The 22,802-nt window shown below is 37.1% G+C and overlaps 2 protein-coding genes across 3 annotated transcripts; one reads left to right on the top strand and one right to left on the bottom strand.

Annotated features, from left to right (window-relative positions):
• Positions 1-187: 187 nt before the first annotated feature.
• Positions 188-3,607, bottom strand: LOC113066307 (uncharacterized). 2 transcript variants are annotated; one of them, XM_026238183.1, is made up of 2 exons: positions 3,047-3,607; positions 188-2,975 (listed from the first exon to the last, which is right to left on the bottom strand). In XM_026238183.1, the coding sequence occupies exon 2, from the start codon at positions 2,013-2,015 to the stop codon at positions 213-215; it is 1,803 nt and encodes a 600-aa protein (XP_026093968.1). In that variant the 5' UTR covers positions 2,016-2,975; positions 3,047-3,607; the 3' UTR covers positions 188-212. The 2 variants fall into 2 exon arrangements, with proteins under 2 accessions (XP_026093968.1, XP_026093969.1); XM_026238184.1 differs by lacking the exon at positions 3,047-3,607 and having other exon boundaries at positions 188-2,754; positions 2,833-3,039.
• Positions 3,608-3,649: 42 nt separating this feature from the next.
• LOC113066308 (solute carrier organic anion transporter family member 5A1-like) lies at positions 3,650-22,532 on the top strand. Its single transcript, XM_026238185.1, has 8 exons — positions 3,650-4,055; positions 4,477-4,679; positions 6,674-6,838; positions 13,010-13,208; positions 16,857-17,016; positions 17,418-17,659; positions 18,303-18,367; positions 18,662-22,532. The coding sequence occupies exons 1-8, from the start codon at positions 3,799-3,801 to the stop codon at positions 19,102-19,104; spliced, it is 1,734 nt and encodes a 577-aa protein (XP_026093970.1). The 5' UTR covers positions 3,650-3,798; the 3' UTR covers positions 19,105-22,532.
• The last annotated feature ends 270 nt before the right edge of the window (positions 22,533-22,802 follow it).

The raw sequence follows: 22,802 nt of genomic DNA, 5'->3' as shown, positions 1-22,802 counted from the left end.
GACCGTAGTCACTTGTGAGCCTGTATCTAGCAGACAGTTCACTTTTTTGTCTCCAATCATAACTTCTGCCGTACACTTCACTCCTACTAACCCTTTGGGCAAGCAGTTTGACGGCGGTGTGTTATGTCTATCTGTATCAACGTTCTGTTCAAAACATTCAGGGCGATAGTCTGAATGTATGGTCTTCGTATGCCCTCCTACAAAGACCTTCTTTAGTTTAAAGGCTGAGTAGGCCTTCCATACTGAGAGTCCCAAGCACGCTGCTGCTCTCTCAGCTTAGCCCTTTTCTCCGTCACCTTAGCGGGGTTCGCTGCATTTTCACAATTAACTGCCAGGTGTCCATCTTCTCCACAGGAAAAACAATACCAAGCACGAGGCCTATCAGTCCTCAATGAGCTTTTCCTGGGGTCATTGTTCCTCACTGTATCAAGCGGTCTCTGCATATAGAATGTTTGAGGTGTCTGACGAATAGCACTCTGAGCTTGCAATTCAGCCACTTGACTTCGCAGCTTACAAATCTCTGATTCCTCCAAATCGCTTGATTTTGAACTTTGGGCTACTGACTCCTTCACTGCCGCAACCTGGGTGCTTAACTCCTCCACCATCCCCTTCAGAGCAGTTAGCTCAACCTTCTCAGAGAAACCTTTCTTGTTCTTCTGATCTGGTGGCTGTTTCAGGGCTGTGACTTGAGCCTGAATTTCCACTACCTGCTTCCTTAACAGACTCATTTCAGAATTCTCAGAATGTGGTATATCACAAGGGCAAGCCAACATCTGATTGGAAGGTACTCGAAGCTTTGGAAAACCAGCTGAAGGTTTTGACAGTCCAAGATGTTTCTTCATACGTTCCTCCTTCGAAGCTTGTTTTTCTTCTTGAGTACGTATAAGCACTGCCAACTCGGCAAAAGCAGGTGGATGCGCTTCTCTTTTTTCAAGCTGGAGATCTGCGATGAGGCTATTGTCCCAACACCCTCTGCAGAACTGTTTCAGCAAGTAGCGATCCCGCTCTGTTTCCATTATTCCGTTTCGTCTGATCGTCGTACTCAAAATGACCTGCAGCCTGTGCAAGTAACCTGATGGCTTTTCACTCTGATTCTGACAGGTACTCATGAATTTAGCCAGCAGCTCATCACCATCCTCTACAGAACCATACACAGACTCCAAGATCTCAAGATAAGCAGCAGGTAAGGCTGGAGGGTGCACATGCTTCACAACATCAGCTGCTGGAGGTAAGAGACTATCCAGAATTTTCCGGGTTCTATGCAAGTCAGAAATGGAAGGGTCATTCAACAAGAAGTCGACACTCGCACGCCAAGTGTCGAAATCCGGCTCATTTGGGGGACGTGGGGACTTCCCAGAGAAGGCCCTCAGACGAATCAAAGTCTGCTGTGAAGTATTGTCGCTTTTCACTATGTGCTCAACGACCATCCTCTGGACACCGGGTGGGTCTATGATATTTACAGGAAATGTGAGACTGGTGGGTACACTAACATCCTCCGTAGTGACTCTCGAAACAGGTGGGGACACAAAGGTAATCTCACTCTTGGTTGGGTTTTTATTCTCAATATCTTGAGCATCTGTTGCAGGAGGAGGGTTGACAGAATGAGTATCTGCGATTTTCTCCAATTCTTCCTGTAGGACACTCTGAAAAGGCCTCCCACTTTCTTTGGCAATGGCTCTTAATTCTTCAAGATACCCTTCTGTGGCGGTGCGACTAGTGGGCTTAGTGTATGCAGAAGGAAGGGTACGGACACGGAAAGTGACAGCTGGGTCAGAAAGACTGCCTAGAGTCAAGGGCAGAAGGGGAAGTAACTTCTGGATCGCTGAGTTGTGGCTGTATTCAACAATAGCATTTCTATGGAACTCAGACTCTGGGTCGTCAATTATGAGATTTTTGCTAATTGAGCCAAATCTTTGCAAATATTTTTCTATTTCATTGTCAACTTCAGTTAACGTAAGGCCTTCAATCAAAAGTGCGTTCTCTACATTAACGTTTTCCTGTTTCACTATCTCCATCTTTTGCTTTTAAAGATTAAGTTTCTGAGGCTCACAGGTTTATTTTTCTCTGGTTCTTTCACAGACTCTTGTTGCAACCAAGACTCCTGGCTGGCTCGCCAAGTTTTCCCCTGTAACACCCGCGAAGAATGCACGGAAGGAAATAATTTGGTTTCACAGCTACTTCTATGTATGTGTGGGGCCGGATCAGAAGACTACGTTCGCTCAGGAGTCAGGATTGCAGCAGGAGAAAGAACACAACAACAACTTCTGGAAAAGGTAAGTATTTATGTAGATTTTGATTGTTTGAAAGAGCAAAAGAATAACAATTTGAATAGACAATGGTAAATCTCAAGTGAACCAAACACTTTTCAATTAATGGAAATAACTACTTACAGTAGTCACTTTAACTCTCACTTTATGTAAAGCTCCTAAATACCTCTTAATATGTTTATCTATTATTTGATTATATTAATTATATATTTATATTTATTTTATACTTATTTATCTATAGTTTAATGAGATTATGATATAATATATATAACTCTTTGGTTTGATACAACTTCACACTCTTGAAAATGTAAATTCAAAGTTTCACTCTTAAAATAACCAACAATGTTTTACACTCTTTCAGAAAACTCAACAGAAAGTAAACAACAAAAATGCACAGGTAAATAACCAGATGAAAAGGTATCAGTCCAAAGCAAATGCTTAGTCCTTTGAAATAAATGTCCAACGTGGAAACAAAAATACTCAGATCCTTGAGTGAAAAGAGTTTCGATGCTTAGCAAAAAATGTGTCCAAAAAGTAAAAAACAGGTTTACACAATATTTCCTACCAGTGTGATGAACAACTTCCAGATTCTATGAAATGGGATGGCTCGCCAGTTTCTGCAACCGTGTGTCTCTCTCTCTCTCGATGGACAGCAGAAACAATTCTCCCAAACGTCAACAAAACTCCAGATCCAGAATCAGCATTGCTCTCAGGAACATCAATAAACAAAGAAGAGAGAGAGAAAAGAAAAGAAACCAACAAAAAAAAAAAAAACCAACCAAGAAAATAGTGAGTAAACAGAACAATCCCGGATGGAAAAATAAAAATCTCTCTTTTGGTTTCTCTCGAGTGAATTAACTTTTTTCTGTTTCCTATTTTCTTCAGATCCAGTGCAATCGCAATCGTCTAATGTAAGCACCACTTTACTGCTAACGAGCGAACACTGTTCTCATATTTCAAAACACTTCCCTTACAGATCGACTTAACTTAAAACACTTTAAATCTCTGTTCAAAAGCTGTTTTTGCTAAATCGCCATGTCTCCGCTTCTCACCGTTCTCTCCCTTCTCACCGTTCTCTCCCTTTTTCTGTTTTTCTTTTTGACGTCAACCTTGAGGGAGGGGTTACTCTTAAACGGCCAGTTTCTAATTTTACTTATTTTCCTAGACATTTTCTGTTATTAATTATTTCACTTAGTATAAGTTGAGAATTCGATATATAATATGAATATGAATAAAATAATGGGATGATATTAATAAAATAGTCTTATTTTATTTACATATGTGGTAATATATATTTTTCTCTATTCACAGGTGCTGGCTCTTGTAACCTGGGTTACATCTATATATATATATATATTTGAAAAAGAAAAAGCTCATATGAGTAATTTTTCCAGGAATCAGACTACAATCAGAAAACTGCTACTAATACATGATGCTCTTCAACTAAGTGGAAGCATGACGCATTATTAATGATTAGTCCTTCATACTCTTTGTGTGGCTGACTCAGTCGCGCAGTGAGTCAAGAGTGGCAATGAAAGTGAAAAGAAGATTAACAGCCTCAATCAGACATCCTGTGAAAAAAAAAAAAAAAAAAAAGGTAATTATGTGGGTGTACAGAGCGTGGTTTGTAACATGTGGTTGGTTGTGTCTTTCAGCTATTATGTATGTGATGGGGGCTCTGGGGCCAGCTGCGGGGTACCTGCTTGGGGGCGTTCTGATCGGCTTTTACGTGGATCCAAAAACAGTCATCAACATTGAGCAAAATGATCCACGCTTTGTTGGCAACTGGTAAGATCTGTTGTTTGGTAGCTTCATTCCAGCCAATTTTTTTGGATATTTACTACAATTTTAAAATTACATTTTAATACATTTATTTAATTCCAGCCTTTGAAAGAGTACCATAAACTAAATGTTTGCCACTTTTTGAGCACATTTTACTACTAATAATGCTTTAAATCCCCATTTCTATTCATTTATTTCACTTCAGCTTTTGAAAGCATAACATAAATAAAAAAAAAAAAAATTAAAACGATTTTTGAGCACATTTTGCTAGAAATAACACTGGAAATTCACATTTATTTTATTTTTTCATTTCAGCCTTTGAAAGCATAGCATAAAATAAATGTGTACCACTTTTTGAGCATATTTGCTAAAAACACTGGAAATCGCCAGCCTTATTGTCATTAGAAACAAATCACTTTGTTTTTAGGTGGAGTGGTTTCCTACTCTGTGCTTTCGCCATGCTGTTGGTCATCTTCCCCATGTTCACTTTCCCCAAAAAACTTCCCCCTCGACACAAGAAAAAGAATGGGGCAGACAGCACCTCCAATGATGATGATGTCCTGAAAGAAAAATCCAACAACAAAGACCAAACTGTGGCATCCTCCATGGGCTTTGGGAAGGACATCAAAGGTGTGTATCTCAGTCATGTGATGATGCACACTACAGGAAGTGTGCATGTACATATTGGAGTGTTACCTTGAAATTGGGGTTATTTTTGTCCTCAACGCATTGTGAGAAAACATCCGATTAGCAGAGGTTCATAATATCATAATATGATTGTGTGATACAAATCAGTGATTTGTCATTTAGCTGATGCTTTTAACATCTTACAGCACATTTATTATAAATACAGTCCTCTGGAGTTCAGTGTCTTGTAAGGAGCAGGATATGAACCTGAAATCATTCTGTTATCAGCCTAGATCTATGACCCAAGAGGGTTTGTCTCTCCCTCTTTTAATTAGACAGTGCTGCTGACCACCACTGTCAGGAGATTTTCAAATGCTGATATAGAAACTGTAGAATGATGATCCAGCTTAAAATGTTATAAATGAAGACTGCGTAAGATAGCAGAAGTGGCTTTTCATTATTCATCTGGGAAGAGCATTAATGACAATCCTGCCACCATCATCACTAATACGGTCCAGTACATAACCAATCTACAATTGCACTGTTGTTGGGAACAACTCTTTATCTAAGAGATGACAGAAACCAGTTTCTGCTTTAAAACAAAAAATAAAGCAAATAATTTTAAAATAAGAATTAAACTCACACTGTGAATACAAAGTCAATGTAAGAGGAACAAAAAAGTCAGAATTGTAAGATCTAAAGACAAACTTGCAAGGAGTAAAATATAAATGTACATAGATTAAAGTCACAGTCAGTTAAGATAAATAAAGTTGTAATTGTGAGATTTAAAGATTTTATACAGCACTGGTATAATTGAAAAAATTGAATTTGCATTGATTCAAGCAATCAGTGACACTATATTTTAAAATAATTTATCTTTTTTTTATTCTTACAAATGCCTTCTATTTTAAATTAATGTTGTTTTCAAAAAAAAAAATATAATAATTATAAATTTATCACCGTTTTCACAAAAATGTTTAGCAGCACAACTGTTTTTAATATTAATTATAATAACAAATGTTTTCTTGAGCACCAAATCAACATATTAGAATTATTTCTGAATGACTCTGAAGACTGGAGTAAAGACTGCTGAAAACTGACATCAAAGGAATAAATTACTTTTTAAATTAAAAATATATAATAAAATATATATTACACATTCAAACGAGAACAGTGTAGATTAAGTAAAAAATATCATTGTTATTATTGTCACACTGTGTCTAAACTTTATTCAGATAAGTGCCAATTATTATTTGCCTGGAGAGACTTTTGTCCTGCTTTGACAAATACACACAAGTGACTACAAGCAAGACAAGCTTTGTTCTATAAAACAACTGTAACCTACTTCCATTCCTCCTGGCCTGTATGTGTTTGCATCAGTAGGCTTTCCACATTTCAACTTTTTCTAGTGTGCCTAGGCTAGAGTAGTTTCTGGGACTTTGATGCAGAGGCAGAAAAGATGTTAAGTTCATTAGTAGGTGAAGGTTCTAATCTGGCTGCTTTTACCAGCTTCTGTCTCTTCTGTCTGTCCCATAGATAGTATGAGAGTTCAACCTTAGCTGTCTACCCTATTAGAACAGCAAACATCTGCTAGTATGTATTATAACTTGTTTGAGAGCTGATGCGGAGAAGACAGGAGACACAGCATTACTTGAAGACCAATTAGCATGGAAATAAATAATATTTGATTATTTTCAATTTGTTTTGGTTTTGGTTTTTTATGCATAGTACGGTATATTGTTTCTATACTGGTTATTGGCCTATATTACAGATGTTTTTTTTTTTTGTTTGTTGTTTTTTTTTTTTTTTTTTTTTTTTTTTTTTTTTTTACAGTTCATTTTTAGCAAATGGCAAATAAAATAAACTGATTTATTTTGGTGTTTTATTTATTTATTTATTTTATTTAGATAAAATATTAAAGAATTTTGGCCATTTCATGGTTATTGATTTGTGTAGTTTAGTTGCTGTTTTTTATTTTATTTTATCCCATTGTACAGACCTCCCCAAGGCTGCCATAAGGATCCTCAGCAACATGACGTTCCTTTTCGTGAGTCTGTCCTACACAGCTGAGAGCGCCATCGTCACTGCCTTTATCACCTTCATTCCCAAGTTCATCGAGTCTCAGTTCGGAATCCCAGCCTCCAACGCCAGCATATACACAGGTACATGTTTTCACCATAACCGTAATTAGACCTCTCCATCTATATTCCATTATTTCTCCTTAACACTTTTACATATGTTCTCTTTCCTAGTCATATCACACATTGCATATGATTCACACTCTGTTCTTCACATTACAGAATGTGTGTTAAAAATGAAGTGTGAAGACGTCACGTGTGATATTTCTTTTCACAGCTGTGAATTTTGATAGTTATTATATAAAGCTGTATAACCAAATATGCTTGTTTGAGTGAATATCACTGGGTCTCAAGATATCATAAAAATGTCATTGTTACTCATCTACATTGACCCTCAAAAACATATTGCCTCTACCTAAGAATCTACATCATTATTAAGCCGTGCATATGTCAAAATATCTCAGCACAGATGCTCTCTCATAAGGTAACGGGAGACTGGCCAGGATCCCTAATCAGAGCCCACCAGGACTGAGTAGAGAGTGTGATCCGCTTCTGTCAGCACGGGTCACTGCCACTTGTGTCCAGATTGTTAACTATATACATAAATGACTATAAGACATTAATTTATTCATTTATAAATAAGACATTACTGAGTAGGTTACTCACAAATTGTAGTCCATTACTGATTCCGAATTACATGACACAAATTGTAGTTGGTAACATAATCCATCACATTACCTATTTTAGCTAATATACTACTTTTTGATTAGTTTATGATTGCATAATTATTTTTTTTGCTTTGATTTAGGATAATATTGTATCATGTTGATGTAAAAATAAAAAGAGAAATTAACATTAGATTGTAATAGCATTGTATCTATAAGCAATACGTCATATAGTATTTGACAATATAGTATAATGCAATATATGTGTGTGTGTGTGTGTGTGTCTGTGTGTGTTATAAAATTATTATAATCCAATAAAATCTTAATGTAACATTTGAAAATAATCTAAAATAATCTGAAAAAAATATTGTCAATCTTTGTTGTACAGGTGATTTTAGGGCTCTGTAGGAGAAGTAAATGTGAGTTGAGAAGAGTTGGGGGGGGGGTGAGAATGAATTAATAAATGCTTAATTTAAATATTTAATTAAAGTGAATACTTAGTTTACTTTCATAAGTAGGCTTTGTTCAAATATGCGTAATAATAATAATGATGGCTTTTCCAAATATGAGCAATAATAATAAAGGTGCTTCCTAAGTGTCCTAAGTCTCAGTGATTCGTTTCTGTATATAAACTAGCAGGGTTCTGGTTTTCTGGCCCCTAAGCTTGTTTCCAGGATACAGTGAGAGATACAAACTAATGGTATGGTTGCTATGTCGACTCTTAGCTATGCTGTGTTCTTAGATTATAACAGGAAAACAACTTGTTCGCTAGAACTGTCAGGGCATAGCCCTCATGGATAGGGTCTCTCTTTCAAACTGAAGCAAGCAAAACATTGGGCCCTATTTTAACGATCTGAAACGCAAGTGTCAAAGCGCGAAACGCAAGTAAGTTTGTGGGCGGGTCTCGGCGCTGTTGCTATTTTCCCGGCGGGATAAATGGGTCTTGCGCCCGGCGCAAATCTAAAGTGGGTTGGTCTGAAGCAGCTTCATTATTCATAGGTGTGGTTTGGGCGTATCGTGAAATAAACCAATCAGAGCGTCATCCAACATTCCCTTTAAAAGCAGGTGCGCAAGTTCCATTATGGATTGCTATTATTATGGCGTATTTACCAGGCGCACGCCAGGAGCGGTTCACAGCCGAGGAGACTGATGTTCTTGTAAGAGCAGTGAAAGACAGAGAAGTTGTGTTGTATGGGGATGGGAGAATAATTAGCCTGAATAATTTGTAAGCTAGATTTATGCCTATTTTTTCACATCTTCGTGGCACACCACAATGATTTCCGTCATCTCATGTGTTAATATTTTTTTAGTGTAACAATTTATGATTTGCAAAAATAACTGTTGCATCTGTGTAGATTACATGAGCAAAGTGTATGCGCGTTGTGCACGCTATACATTATGGTCAAGCATGCGCCCTTAAAATAGCATAATGAACAACGCGCAACGCGCCACTGACTTTAGACTAGGTTTTTTCTGGTCAGTGGCGCAATTGTTTAATGGAACAGCAAAATAGCACCAGGGATTGTTTGCGCCGGAACACGCCTCCTTTTTTGCGCTGAACCGCCCAGGGAGCGCAAGTTCATTCACTAGTTTAGCGACGTGCTTCTGTGGAGGGAAAAGCACGCTTTGCGCGGGTGCAAAATAGGAATGACACATGCGTTGGTGTACAAAGTCAATTGCGCTGGGTGCAAGATAGGGCCCATTCTCTGATTTAAACCCATGCTTTATTATTGACAGCAGATTGATGTGCCTGCTGAAGTCAGAGCATTCACACAGGCCTGGATGTTTTACATATCAATAGATGTAAGCAGTTTGACGTTTTTGTGCTGTTTCCTGAGTTAAGGCTGCCAAGTTTCCCTTCAGAATATAAGACTGCAGCTGCAATAAACTAGAGACCTACAGAAGACAGATGGTGTACCATAAAACTGAAAACTGAGCCCAGGGAGCATCAGATCTACATTTATGCTCCAGCTTTCCTACAGATTAATTCAGTTGTAAATCACAGCTTGACTCCAGATTCAACAATGCTCATAGATCACCTATATAAATATATAGAGTTGTTCCTATAAAAGCATTCAAACTTGTGTACAACACAAATGTTTATCAAAATATATTATGGTTATGCAGTTAATATGCAATCACAAAAATGTGTCAAATCAAGATTAAAAAAAAAAAAAAGTATGCATATTTTTATATATTTGTTTATATGAAATGATTATATTAAATAATAACAATAATAATTGCAGTAATTATTAATATTATTAATGTTGTAAACATTTGTTTTTATTATGGATATGTGCATTAATATTATTAATGAAAATATGTTTAATTAATTAATATTAATCATAAGAAAAACTATTATTCGCCCAAATAACACTAGTCTAACTGTAGGTCATATAAATTTGATTAGTAACATAGTAACTTGACACATTATTGTGGAATGTGCATTACATGTGCATGTCTGTATTTTTAGTGCTATCAAATGTGACTCATCCAAAATTAAGGATAGAACTGTCTGTTTTAATTATAATCATTTTAAACTAGTCTAACATCAAACAGAGGTTTGATAACAAAGTGTTTATTTTCAGTTTTCATTTATTTTTTTTTTACTATCATGCATCTCACTGTGTCTTCAAATCCGCATCACTTCAGACGGCACTAATGACAGTAATACGTGTGTGTGTGTGTGTGTCTGTGTGTGGGTTGTGGTCATTAACACCCTGCTTTGCTCCAGCTTGTTGCCTACAGGAATCATTGTACTTTGCCTTTACACGTCCCACCCTCCCCTCATCCACAGCACACACACACACACACACACACACAGCTCTATGCCAGCTGTGCATGCAGTCGGGCTCGAATCTCCTAAGACATCCTCTAAAGAATACTATCCATGCTCTCCTTCTAGATACACTCAGGGTTTGTGTGAATAGTGCTTGTTTTTCCTTCTACTTTCATGACAGGAAGGTGTTCCTGACGCACTTCTGGCTAAATATAGCACAGAGGAACACTGTATTGGCTTCACACAGCCGTGGTTGTCTCATGAACAGGCGTTCTTACCACCTTGTAAGGTTGGAAGGGTATGTGTATTTATCCTCGTGTGGGTGTACGGACATTTGATGGAGTGTAATGAAGTTAGGTGTTATCAGCTTGAAGCTCACTGCTGTGGATTTCCTGGCTAGTTTATGCTAGTTTAGTGCTAGCTTAGATGGTGAACTTACTAGTAAAGTTGGCTAACTAAGGAATGCTTGCTTGTTTAGCTCAAGAGGTCAAAGTTTGCATCTGGTTAGCATGGTCCAGTTAGCCCCTGCTAGTAGATTTTACAACTATACACGAAGAATCTTTATCCATTGATGGCCATTCAAAGTTTGAGTGAGTTCTGACTTTTTAATAAGAAAAATATAGCATAGAGCATTTTTTCTTAGTAGATTTTTACCAGTTCCTTATTTTTTTTTTTTCAGTTAACACAATGCTAAGTTAGTAGGTTAAACCTGTAGCTAAGGAACATATCAATAGCATGATATGAATTTTTGTAGTTAACACCATGCTAAATCGGGAACATTTAATTATGTCATAGAATATTTTTTACAAGCATAGCTATGTACAGTATACATAGGTACCACATTTGACCGCTCCAGGAGCATCGACACATCAGCTATCTTAGAAAAGTTAACCAGTCGTCACTCACAGTAAAAATCACTCTTCCAAGATGCACATTGGCCAGCTTCTGGTTGTAAAAACGACTGAGATTTAAATTCCAGTCGAAATGGGATAACCTTTCACAGGATGTGTTGGTTTGTGTTTTTGTATGCATTAACTTATTTTTGCAGGTTTTTAAACCATGGTAACTTTTTAACGCCTTGTTTCTTGCCAAAATGCATTTGCAAGAAAGAGAGAAATTATCCGATGGAATAGGGTATTGCACAAACCATATGACTGCCATTGAGCTAAATAAAAATGGTAATGGATATATAGACCTCTATGGTTTAGCTAGAAAAATACATAAAGATGTTACCTTGACCGAATCAAAAAGATACTGGTGTTGAATTTGATTTCTTCGTTTAGATTGTGTTACAATGCATTTATAAGGGGAAAAAATCAGCTTGAGCTTCTACCCAGCTTTTCTTACTCATTATTTGCTTTTATGAAGCCTTCACTCTTGTCAGTGCTGAAAGCAAGCATGTGCTTGCCTTGCCCACCCAGTGGATTTACACAGTGACCTCGGACTGCCAGCAGTCGGCTTTGACTTTCAAATCCCAAGCTGTGATGCCAGCACGTTACCACACTGTTCTGCCTCACACACATTTCTGTCCCTGCTCACTGCTATTCTGCCAGCCTGTGATGTTCGTATTTGGTTCTTAGTCGCTCAGTCGCTACATTAGCATTTTTCCTTGATGGTGTTTTTTTTTTTATGCTTCAGTCATTAGACTCTAAAATCCACAGCCAAAAGGCTGTGACATGAACAGATGTTTTTCTTTTTCATGGTGTTTCTGCGAACCACGTTCAGGATGCTTACATTCCTTCAGGTCTTTGTGTTAACTTTCACCCATAGAAATATGTGGACATTCATTTCCTTGAGCTGCGCTGTCACTTTTTACTTCTAGAATTTTATTTTTGTCACCAAAGAACCAAATGATATAAGGAGCCCAATATAAGCATATATGAAAGAAAAAATATATAAATATGCAATTGAAATATATATATATTTACAGCAGCATACACATGACAAATCAAAACATTATCACAAATCTGTGTGGAAATAACATGTATGTACGGAAATATCTGTCCCTTTGCATAAATGCAGTGTGTTATCAGTGCACTCATACACATATTAATTAATAACGCACACAAAAGTGCTTACTGCATAACTCCTGTACACCATCGCAATCTCCTTAATCTTGATTTCAGTCTTCATCCATTAAAACTTTACTAGCGTGACTGGTTATTCAGTCGAGAAATTTAATTTGTGTCTCATCTGGCCATACATCGTTGGGATGGTTGGCAATCCATTCAGTTTGTCACTTCACACAGCGCGACGTGTGAGGGCTTGCACTTCTCAGAGACAATCACAGAATATGACAGAGCTCGTGTTTAAAAGCGAAACACTGGAATGAATATTTCACTGAAAACGCAACGCGAGTCTCTTTTCTCTATGCAATCTCTGATGTAATCAGCCTGGTTTCCTTTATATTAGCGCTGTTTTGGATGGATTGTTTGATTGCATTCGCTTCCTCGATCATTGGACTGAAAACTTTCCTGGAGTTTAGTAGCTTAAAATGATCTGATCTCAAGCAGAGAAGCAACAGTAATTTTTCATTAACTGCGTTGTTATTTTAATGCGTTAACGATTGTAAAATTAATTGTTTGCGTTGACAGCGCTAATATATATATATATATATGTGTGTGTGTGTGTGTGTGTGTGTATGTGACCCTCAACCATATACATATATCAATCAAGTTCAATCAAGGACATGCTGATGTGCTCTTGGCTACACATTTGTTGACTTTTTCATTTAAGTCTGAATTATAGTGTGATAAGTGGCTTTGTGGATAAGTATTGTAACTGATCTCATTCATTTTTCTTTTTATTCAGGGGTCATTATAGTGCCCAGTGCAGGGGTTGGCATTGTACTGGGTGGATACATCATAAAGAAACTCAAGCTTGGAGCTCGTGAGTCCGCCAAGCTGGCCATGATCTGCAGTGGGGTGTCTCTTCTGTGCTTCTCCACGCTCTTCATTGTGGGCTGTGAGAGCATAAACCTGGGTGGGATCAATATCCCTTATACCACAGGGTAAGTGAAATACACACGCATTAAAACCTTTCAGGGTAAGATTTGATAAATGGTGCACAGATTTAGGTATCCTATTTACGTTTCGTTTCAGTTGTAATAGAGTTGTATAAACACTTACATATTACAAGTACAAATGATGTAAGAAGCATATGTTGGACAGTAGTTACAATGGCTTTTTCTTGCATCATGGTGCATTTCAATAACCTTACTTATGTCTGCACGTATGGTCTGAAAATACATTTTGATGAGTCCGTATGTGATCCATCTTATGGTTCTAGATTTAGCTAATCCTCCACAACCTTCTTAAATGTACTATACCTGTTGAGAAAGCATGCTCAATTTATGCATATTTCAGGCCTTAAAATTGCATATTTATGTGAAGTTAGTTACCATTCATTGTGCTTGGCTGGATAGATAGATAGATAGATGGATGGATGGACAGACACATACATACTTCTTTTTAAACTTTATCTGATGCTGAAAACTAAATTATAAAATAAATAAAAAATGGGACTATAAAAAACTTATGTAACATGTATACATTCATACATACACTCATTTGTATTTCTTATTTTTTCCTTGTTTGGGCTCTTTCACAGTCTGTGACCCATGAGCCGTGTGCTTGACATTCCTGCTCTGTGAGGTCCATTGTCTATTTCCTGTCGTCCACCTTACAAGGCACCATTGAGTGATAGAACAAGTTTCTTGTGCTGAAGTCTGCAGTAGGGGAGTTTGCAGGGCCCTGACCAGCGAGACAGCATGTTTGTGGAAGGCATAGCACAAAAGTGTGAGGCCCTTTCAACTGATAGAGCTGCCCTGTGAGACACAGATGTGGAAATGCAATGCCTTTGTGCTCAAAGTAACGAGTAAATGCTTACATTTCACATTCATCCAAGCTAATTCTTTCCACTGCATTTCTCAAGGTTAGCCTTTGCCATCCTTTATGTTTTATAACAGTATTCATTATAGTTAAAGGAGACAAACATGCAGAGGTGGGCAAAAAATACATCAAAAACGATTTTGTTACAAACTACAAATACTGGCTCATGAAATGTAACAAAATAAAATACAAAATACTGATGTGAAAAATGTATTTAAATAAAATACAAGTAATTAGTATTTTGAAAAGACAAAAATACTCTCACAATAATTTTAATATGTCTTTTTTTTTATTACTGAAAGGTCAATAACAAATAGTAGCAATAACCCAAATATGAGAAATGTGTAAATTCAAAATCAAAATAAAAAAGCAAAATAAAAAAGCATGGGCATTTCTCTAAATCTCAACAGGGCCTGAAATAGCTCCCTCTGACGTAAATGGCATGTATAGCTGAGTTCACATCAATGGTGTGGTAGGCTGCCCTTAATAGCAAAACTTTATTGAAAGGTCCATATCAGAAATAGTAGCAATAACACAAAACTAAACCATTCTCATTTATTATTGTTAGATTATCAGTTGCAATTTACACAGCCATAACTCAAATTACTACACACCAAAGAGTAAGCTCTATTAATAAAACATTTAGCCAGAATAAAATATATTCACTTTAAATCAATTACTGCTTAATAATTAATACAGGAAAATGCACACCATATTGCTTTACTGAATGTACATTAAATGAATGCCTTTAAGCCTACTACAGTAGGCCTATAGCCTGACCTTTAAAATAGATTTTGAGAGTGGTAGTATATATTCTTCTCCTGAGACCCTTACCTCACTAGGTAATCACATTAGCTCAGATCAGTGGAGAACTAATGTATTACTGCAGAAAATGTTGGGGATAAGCTAGTACTCTGGGGGAAAAAATAACAGACCGAGAATTTTCATCACAAAATCAAAATTCCATTTTAATCATAATATATATGATTAATCATATTAATCATAATATGTGTGGGTTTGTTTTACACACGAGACTCTTAACTGCCCTGACCACGTATGCCTTTTCCATAGTAGATTCACGAGTTCACATCTACGTATATTTAATACAGTAAGTTTATGCGTATTTGGCGTGCTGTCCGGGTGGAGGGCTCCAAGCTCGGAATGTGGCCCGAACCCAGAGTACTCCCCCCGGTTGTGGTAAGAGTAGATGGATCTATAAGTGAGGAGAAATGGGGTTGAGGAGGGATGCTGAAAACTGTCAATGAAGAGAGGTAGGTTCTGCTGTCATGAGTTGATTACTGATTGGTCTCCACTTGTGTTAATCAGGTTAATGAACTGCGACTGCCCCTCCCGAACTTTGTTATAAAACATCATATTGCGAATTAGAATTGCGCTGCGTGTGCAATTATTGAAAAACAATAGGATTGATGATCATTTTATACAAAATCTGACGGAATATCAATATATCTCATATGTATTACGTTTAAAACGTGTAAAACTGCAGATGGATGTTATATTGTGAACGCTTGCTTAGCATGGAGCGTTCCGTGGAGTTACGGCAGTCGCACTGGCGCAGTTTCATAATAGGTATGATGTCCTTTTATGAATGACAACACAGTGCATTGATCTCATAAGGCACAATTATTTTCTCTATAATGCCGTTCAGTGTGCAATATGTGTGTGTAGACTGTAAATTTTTTCACATCACAAAACACTTTACCTTAATGCCGTTTTTAAGAGGAGCCGCGCCACTTCTTCTCCTGTGTTCAAAACTCATTCTCTTCTTGGAGGGAGCCCAGTCTACAGGGTGTCACGTGATTTTCGTGCATCTAACCTGAACATTGCCATTGCCAACATCAGACAGAAAATATGGCAAAATCATTTACTATGGTGATAAGCATATGGTGATTTTTCTTAAGTATTAAAGTATTAGAAATACTCTAAATACACTCCCTCAAAATATTTTGTTACAAACTACATTTTATTTTTTCCACACCTGCAAAATACAAATTACAAAATACACTAAAGTAATTCAATACGTATTAAAAATACATTTAATTGAAATACTGCCCATTAATTTACTAACCACAGCTGTTTAAGCTCGGGGTGACCTTGACCAGAAAACAACTTCTGTTAACTGAAGCTTAAAGTCTGCTTTGAGAGGTGATTCTTTTCTATACCCACTGTGTAGTCCATAGATAACAGTTCAAGGTCTGAGATCACATATTTTGTTTATTTATACATGTACGTACTTTCATTTGACACATTAACATGTTCACCATTTAATAATCACTATCCTGAAATTTATTTATATATATACTTATTTAGAATCAAAAGTATATGTATGTAAATTTGCAAATCCATTTGACTCTGTAACGTTATATGTTTGTCGCGAAATATATATAAGGTAAATAAATATAAATATATATATATGTATATATATATATATATATATATATATATATATATATATATATTTTATAATGTATTAATTCGTTAATTGCAAATGTGATGCGTGTTACAATTTATGATTTATATTGCAATCCATTAATTTTGTTATTGGCTGATGAGTTCTCTCTTTAGTTAATGCATGAATACAGAGTGTATAGTCTAGGGTTGCCACATAAACAAGTGTGATTTCCCATGTATGGCCAATCATGTTTAATGCATTTTAGAATATTGCAAACATTGCCTACAGCAGCTGATGTAATGCCTTTTATTCTTAAACTAAAACACCCTCTTCCCCCTCTGTTTCTGTTTTTCTTCAGGCCGACACTCACTCTGACCCACAGAAACCTGACGGGAGGCTGTAATGTGAATTGTGGCTGCCGGATCAACGAGTATGCTCCTGTTTGTGGCTCAGATGGCATCACATATTTCAACCCCTGCCTGGCGGGATGCAGCACTGTTGGCAATGACAGCACCGGGGTGAGCCACACTGCATGTCTTTCTGGAGATGCTCCAGATTTTCAGCACAGCACAGATCATTTCAGGTCAAGGCATACCCAACACCGAACACGGATATTAAATCTTAATCATCTAGTCAGATGTTCTGTACAGGTCTTTCATTCCAGCTACATTTATTCACATGTAAACATCTCATCTCACTGTCTTTTCCTGTTGATCTGGGTCACTGACACAGTGTCCTTTTTATCGTTGAAAAAATCAATCAATGCAAAAAAGCAGGTCTTTTTGAGTCAGAGCATAAATTTACTGCATAAACTTTTTTTTGACGGGAATATTTTGCATAATCACAGAATTGCATTGCAACAGTGTCTTTAGAATTTTTGCATATATATAGTAAGGTTCATGTGCATTTTTTAATGCAGATCAGAAACTACACAGACTGTGCATGCGTGCAGAGCAGGCAGGTCATCACACCACCCACCAGCGGCCAAGGCAACCAGCTGCAGCTGGTCATCGTGAAGACCTACCTGAACGAGAATGGATTTGCTGTGCCAGGGAAGTGTGATCGCACTTGCAACACACTCATCCCCTTCCTCATCTTCCTCTTCATCGTTACACTCATCACAGCTTGTGCACAGCCCTCCGCCATTATTGTCACTCTCAGGTAGGAAACAGTAACTAATATTTCTGATCTTTCAACATCGTAGCCGGAACTACTTCTCTTTGTTTATGTCTATGAAGAATCACAAAGGTACTGGGTTACTCCGCCGCGGTACCCCCGAAGCAATCTAAAATAGTCAGAATATAAACACTTATTATAGGTGCACCCTAGTGATTCAGGACAAGCTAAAAACACGGTTTGGAAAATGGATTCATGGTGTACTCGCTTATAATATACATTTTTCTACATTTTGAACACAAACAAAGTTACGGACCGGAGCTCTGATTGGTTATTTTTTACCGGGAGCGGATGAATTTCTGCAAATGGCAATAGGACCACTGGGAGGAGCCAGAGGAGCTTGATTTTTTTTCACAGATTATCTGTCTCATATTCTACTGTCAGGACATAATGACAGGTTTAACAAATATGTAAAAAATATATATTTACAAAAGTTACCTACTGCAGCTTTAAGTGCAATCTTTCTGACTAAAAATTATTAATTTCATTAAAAGAAATATCAAACTTACTCCAGGCTTTTAAATAGTAGTGTATCGTAATTTATTTATTATTATTAATATTATTTCAATATATTTTATTTAGTAGTAGAATGTATTAAACAGTACAATAAAGTCATTTTCTTTTGCAGGTCAGTAGAAGAGCAAGAACGACCGTTTGCTTTAGGAATGCAGTTTGTGTTGCTAAGAACTCTGGGTAAGTCATAAATGCTTTATTTACTTGAGGAATGCAGACCTTTAAAAACTAACTTTGGTATGAAATCCATCGCTCTTGTTTATAACTGCTGCAGAGCTTTTAATATTGTACCACCTTGTGTTCTTAAACGTAAAGTACAGCTCTGTACAAAGCATTATACATTTAAATTAGATAAGAAGGATGTAAATGTAAAGCTTGCAGAGCCATAAAGTGACTCCACCAGGGACAATCCACTGCAAATTAATAAACCAAACTTCCCTTTGCCAAAATTCTCTTCTTCTTCCATGTCTGCAGCCTACATTCCCACACCAATCTACTTTGGTGCGGTGATTGACACCACCTGCATGCTCTGGCAGCAGGACTGCGGTGTTCACGGCTCTTGCTGGGAGTATGATGTCACTTCCTTCCGCTTCGTGTACTTTGGCCTGGCCGCCAGCCTCAAGTTTGTGGGCTTTGTGTTCATATTCCTCACCTGGTACTCGATTAAATACAAAGAGGACCGCCTCGAGCGCTGGCAGCGGCATCTGCCTCCTCTGGGCACCGTCAGCGATCTCATCTGTCACGTGGGAGGCCACAAGAGCCACGCTCGTACCCGCTCCTGCCCCGTTTTCACACCCCGTCCCGAGCCCCCTGACCAGCCCCCGCTCAACCGCGGACTCTGCAGCCAGAGCTGCCCCGGAAATGCCCTCAAAGCAATAACCCCACCTGCCCACTCGCTAAAGGAGATGCACATCTAAGGAACGTGCGCCCTGGCATCTGCCTCCACGTGCCTTCCTGTCGGGTGCCTCCGTGTGGTTTTCAGGGTCTTGCTGCGCTCCCTGATCTCAGTGTCACCAGTACAAACTCACAGCAAATACAGGTTGTGGAAAATCATGGATTATTTGCTGTCGAAGTTTATGGAAGACATCTCATGGTGCTAAATGAGGAACGGAGAGGACATTTCTCTGTTTTCAAACTTGGATTCCTATTATATCAAAGACAAAGGTCCACAAGCACAAAAGGATATCAGTACTATGCAACACCGTACCGCATTACAGCCTCAAGGCAGATGCTTTATACTCTATTATCATTAACCACAGTATTCCCAAAAGCAGAACATCTCACATGGCTTTTATGAACAGGTCTGTAAAAAAAAATTAACCTCAAAATGGTGTTACCAATTCGCTTCTTGTTAGTCGGAGGGTTTGGTTATCATGAGTGTGATTTGGGTAATATTTAAGGAGCTGTACTAGAACTTTCAGCCTCCTCCAGATGGATCACATAGTGCTGCATGTAAATTCAGTGCCTCAGATTGCCCAATCAGCAGTGAGGCCTGCTGGGTAACATGCTGAGCACTGAGTGGACTGCTAAAATGCATTTGGAGAAGGACTTTGAAGCCTTGTCTTCTCCTTCATCTTCATAAACATTCTGTCTGTTCAGTGATTGACTCTCAAATGACCATTTGTGTTTTGTTGCATACTGCGGGGTCAGATGTTTGTTCAGTGGTATGGTATCAGGTCTCGAAGAAGTCAGGCTTTGGTCAGATCTATTTGATGGATTTTTTTTGGCGAATCCATATTCAAACTGGTTTTGTTTTTTGTAAGTGTGAACATCAAAAGAACTAAACAAAAAACACATGAAACCTGAAGTTTAAAAACCTAATCCAAACCACTTTCATATCTGGTTTGAAATCTGATTTAAATATTTTTTATTTCTTTCTCAGTGTGACCAGTAAGATCAGACATGGAATGATAAACTGGATATGTCATTTTTTCTCACTTCTAAAAAAAATCTTCATTGGCATATGGTTTCAAGAACAAGCTTTAACATCCATAGACCTTTCCATTACAAAGGTTTTTTTTAAAGTGGAAAAAGGTACTTTAGATTATTACAATGTCCTTCACAATAGGAAAATAAATGGTTCTTTAAAGAACCATTCAATGAAAGGTTCTTTTGGGAACCCAAAATCAATCGTCTATGGCATCACAGTGAAGCTCCCCTTTCAGAACCTTTACTTTTAAGAGTGTATAGTGAAGTATGTGACTCTGTTGTGAAATAGTGATCAAGTCAGTGATTTTGGACACAGTGTGAATTCCTAAATGTCTCATTTGTTTTTTTTTCAAGCTTTTTTTTTAAGATATATCAAAAAAAAGATATATCATGATGGATAGGAAGGCTTAACTTTAAAATTGTCATCCTCCCTTTCCACATTTAAGGCACATTCTCACCAAATACGATAACTTTAAAGATAGCTATACCAATATTGGTGTACACACCAATGAACGAAAATGTTCTGTTTATTATGTGTTCAAATGTTTTCATGTGCCACTTTAAACATTCAAGCTATTTATAGTCAGATGGATTTTGATTGGCTGCCGATGTTTATATCATGTAAAATGCTATTGTTTCTCTGTGTAGTTACCTTTTTGGTGTGACTTCCCTATTTTCATAGAATTAAACTTACACAAAGTTATCATGCTTTGTGTAAACAGTTATGAATGATACAGTTTCTTGGCGTCATGCTGACATAATCATTACTAAAGTATCCAATGTAGAAAGACCCAATATAAATGTCATCACTGGTTTGATCACAAAAGTCAGATTTGAAAACCAAATCATATTTGTATGTAGTGTGAACAGCGATTCCAACCCAGATTCAAATCAGTCAACCGCTCATGCTGCTGCCGTCTCCAAATACCTGAGCATATCTGAGCAGCTTTAGCAATAGCATTGGTAAAGCCATAGCAGAATGTGAATGGATCTCCAATTTGGTTTGGGAGCTGTTGACGTATATGAGCGTGTGCTTCGGTTACAGTCAGATCCTCAAGCACTGGCTCTATTCTTATGCACCGACTATATATAATTAACTTCTGCCTAATATTATCCAAACCTCAGATTTTCAGTAGTCTGTGATGGATTTATAAAGCTAGTTTGGCAGATCACTAGATGTAGTGCAGTTGCTATTGATCAAAACACAGTACAGAAGTCATGGAGAAGTTTTTAGCCATGTGTAATCATTTGCATAGGTATTATTTGGTTTAGTTATGATTTATGAGGGACTAACATGATAGTTAGGGCTTGGCATGCGAACAACAAAACCCAGCTTAATCAATGAAAAAAAGACCATGCTGTATTAATTCCATCCTTTTAAATATTTCTTCACTTTAAAATGATTTTGCAAGCTTTGCTGTATTATGAACACCATTTCAGACCTACGAAATGAGTACGTACTTTTTCCAGACCTCTTATTGTCAGTGTTTTTCATAAAATATTGTGTTGAAAAGGTATTCAGATGATGACTTCAAGTATTAGAATGTGACATTTAAAAATTGGGGTGTAAGATGTGAAATCAAGCCCCTCTGTGAATTTGAAATCGTTTTTTTATGTTTGTGAACTATAAGGTGTACAGTGGTGAAAGTCTGACTTCTTTACAATAATCAGGAGCTCCCCATTAGTTTGACCAACAGTGTGAGCTGCTCAAAATCAATCTGATGAAATAGTTCATGTAGTGGCTGCAAGACAGTGTAAAATATCAATAAAGTATCTTGAAATAGACAAAGTAAAAATGAATTTCAACATGAACATGTAAATGAGAACAAACAAATGCAACAAATACAGAAACCCTTTTATTGTATTTTAATCCCTCAGTATCATGTTGTTATTTGGGGGAAATCGTGGGCTAGTGATTAGAGATTTTGACTCCTAACTGTAAGGTTGTGGGTTTGAGTCTCGGGCTGGCAACACCACGAACCCCAACTGCTCCCACTAATACTTTTCTTACAGGTTTCAAGGTTGTTGTTTTTTTAAGTGAATAATTTTTATTTTGTGCCCATTTAGTCAATGGACTCAGTTGCAGCTAAAGCTCAAGGAATTCCTTTTAAAGTGCATCTCACATTTGAAGTCAAATGAATGCATTGGTGTCTGTTTTCACTATCAGCAGGGCTGATTTCAGATCAGTGTAAAGACTAGCTGTAATTGTGTAGCTTCTGTACTCATGGATACAAGATGTCCCGAACTCCCACATGTGAACTATTCATCTAGACATTTAATTCTGTCTTGGTTCTTCAATATTTTATTGACGTATTTATTGAAATTGAAGAATTTAGAAATAAACTGTAAAGGGGACATCAATGTCTCAATGTGTGTTGTTTTCAAATACCTTGAGTTCATTTAATAAAAAACAACAAAACCGTTTCATTCTGTGGACTTCAGTGACATCACATTTTTATATTTTGCATTTGTAAAATTTTCATATTATAAATTGTTTTATAAGGAATTACAAATATATATTTTTTTTCTTTGTAAACGATCATTTTCTTTTGGTTAACAGTAGTGCCACCTACAGTGAGACCACAAACCTTCATTTCTTTATGATTCGAAAATTCAGAATTACAAAGTTTTATTTTATGTAATTAAAGCTAATTGATTGATTGAATTTAATTACAAAGATTTTTTT

Source organism: Carassius auratus, chromosome 49 (assembly GCF_003368295.1).
Source record: "Carassius auratus strain Wakin chromosome 49, ASM336829v1, whole genome shotgun sequence".
Classification (NCBI taxonomy): domain Eukaryota; kingdom Metazoa; phylum Chordata; class Actinopteri; order Cypriniformes; family Cyprinidae; genus Carassius; species Carassius auratus.
Note: the sequence above shows the minus strand (reverse complement) of the source record. Positions and strands in the feature narration are given on the sequence as shown.

What these genes read in the sequence shown, in the direction of transcription:
- LOC113066307 (XM_026238183.1), bottom strand. Translation starts at nt 2,015, where the DNA reads ATGGAGATAGTGAAACAGGAAAACGTTAATGTAGAGAACGCACTTTTG.
- LOC113066308 (XM_026238185.1), top strand. Translation starts at nt 3,799, where the DNA reads ATGAAAGTGAAAAGAAGATTAACAGCCTCAATCAGACATCCTGTGAAA. An exon ending in AATATCCCTTATACCACAGG is followed by an intron (nt 13,209 to 16,856) that starts GTAAGTGAAATA and finishes GTTTTTCTTCAG; the next exon opens with GCCGACACTCACTCTGACCC. An exon ending in TTGGCAATGACAGCACCGGG is followed by an intron (nt 17,017 to 17,417) that starts GTGAGCCACACT and finishes TTTTTAATGCAG; the next exon opens with ATCAGAAACTACACAGACTG.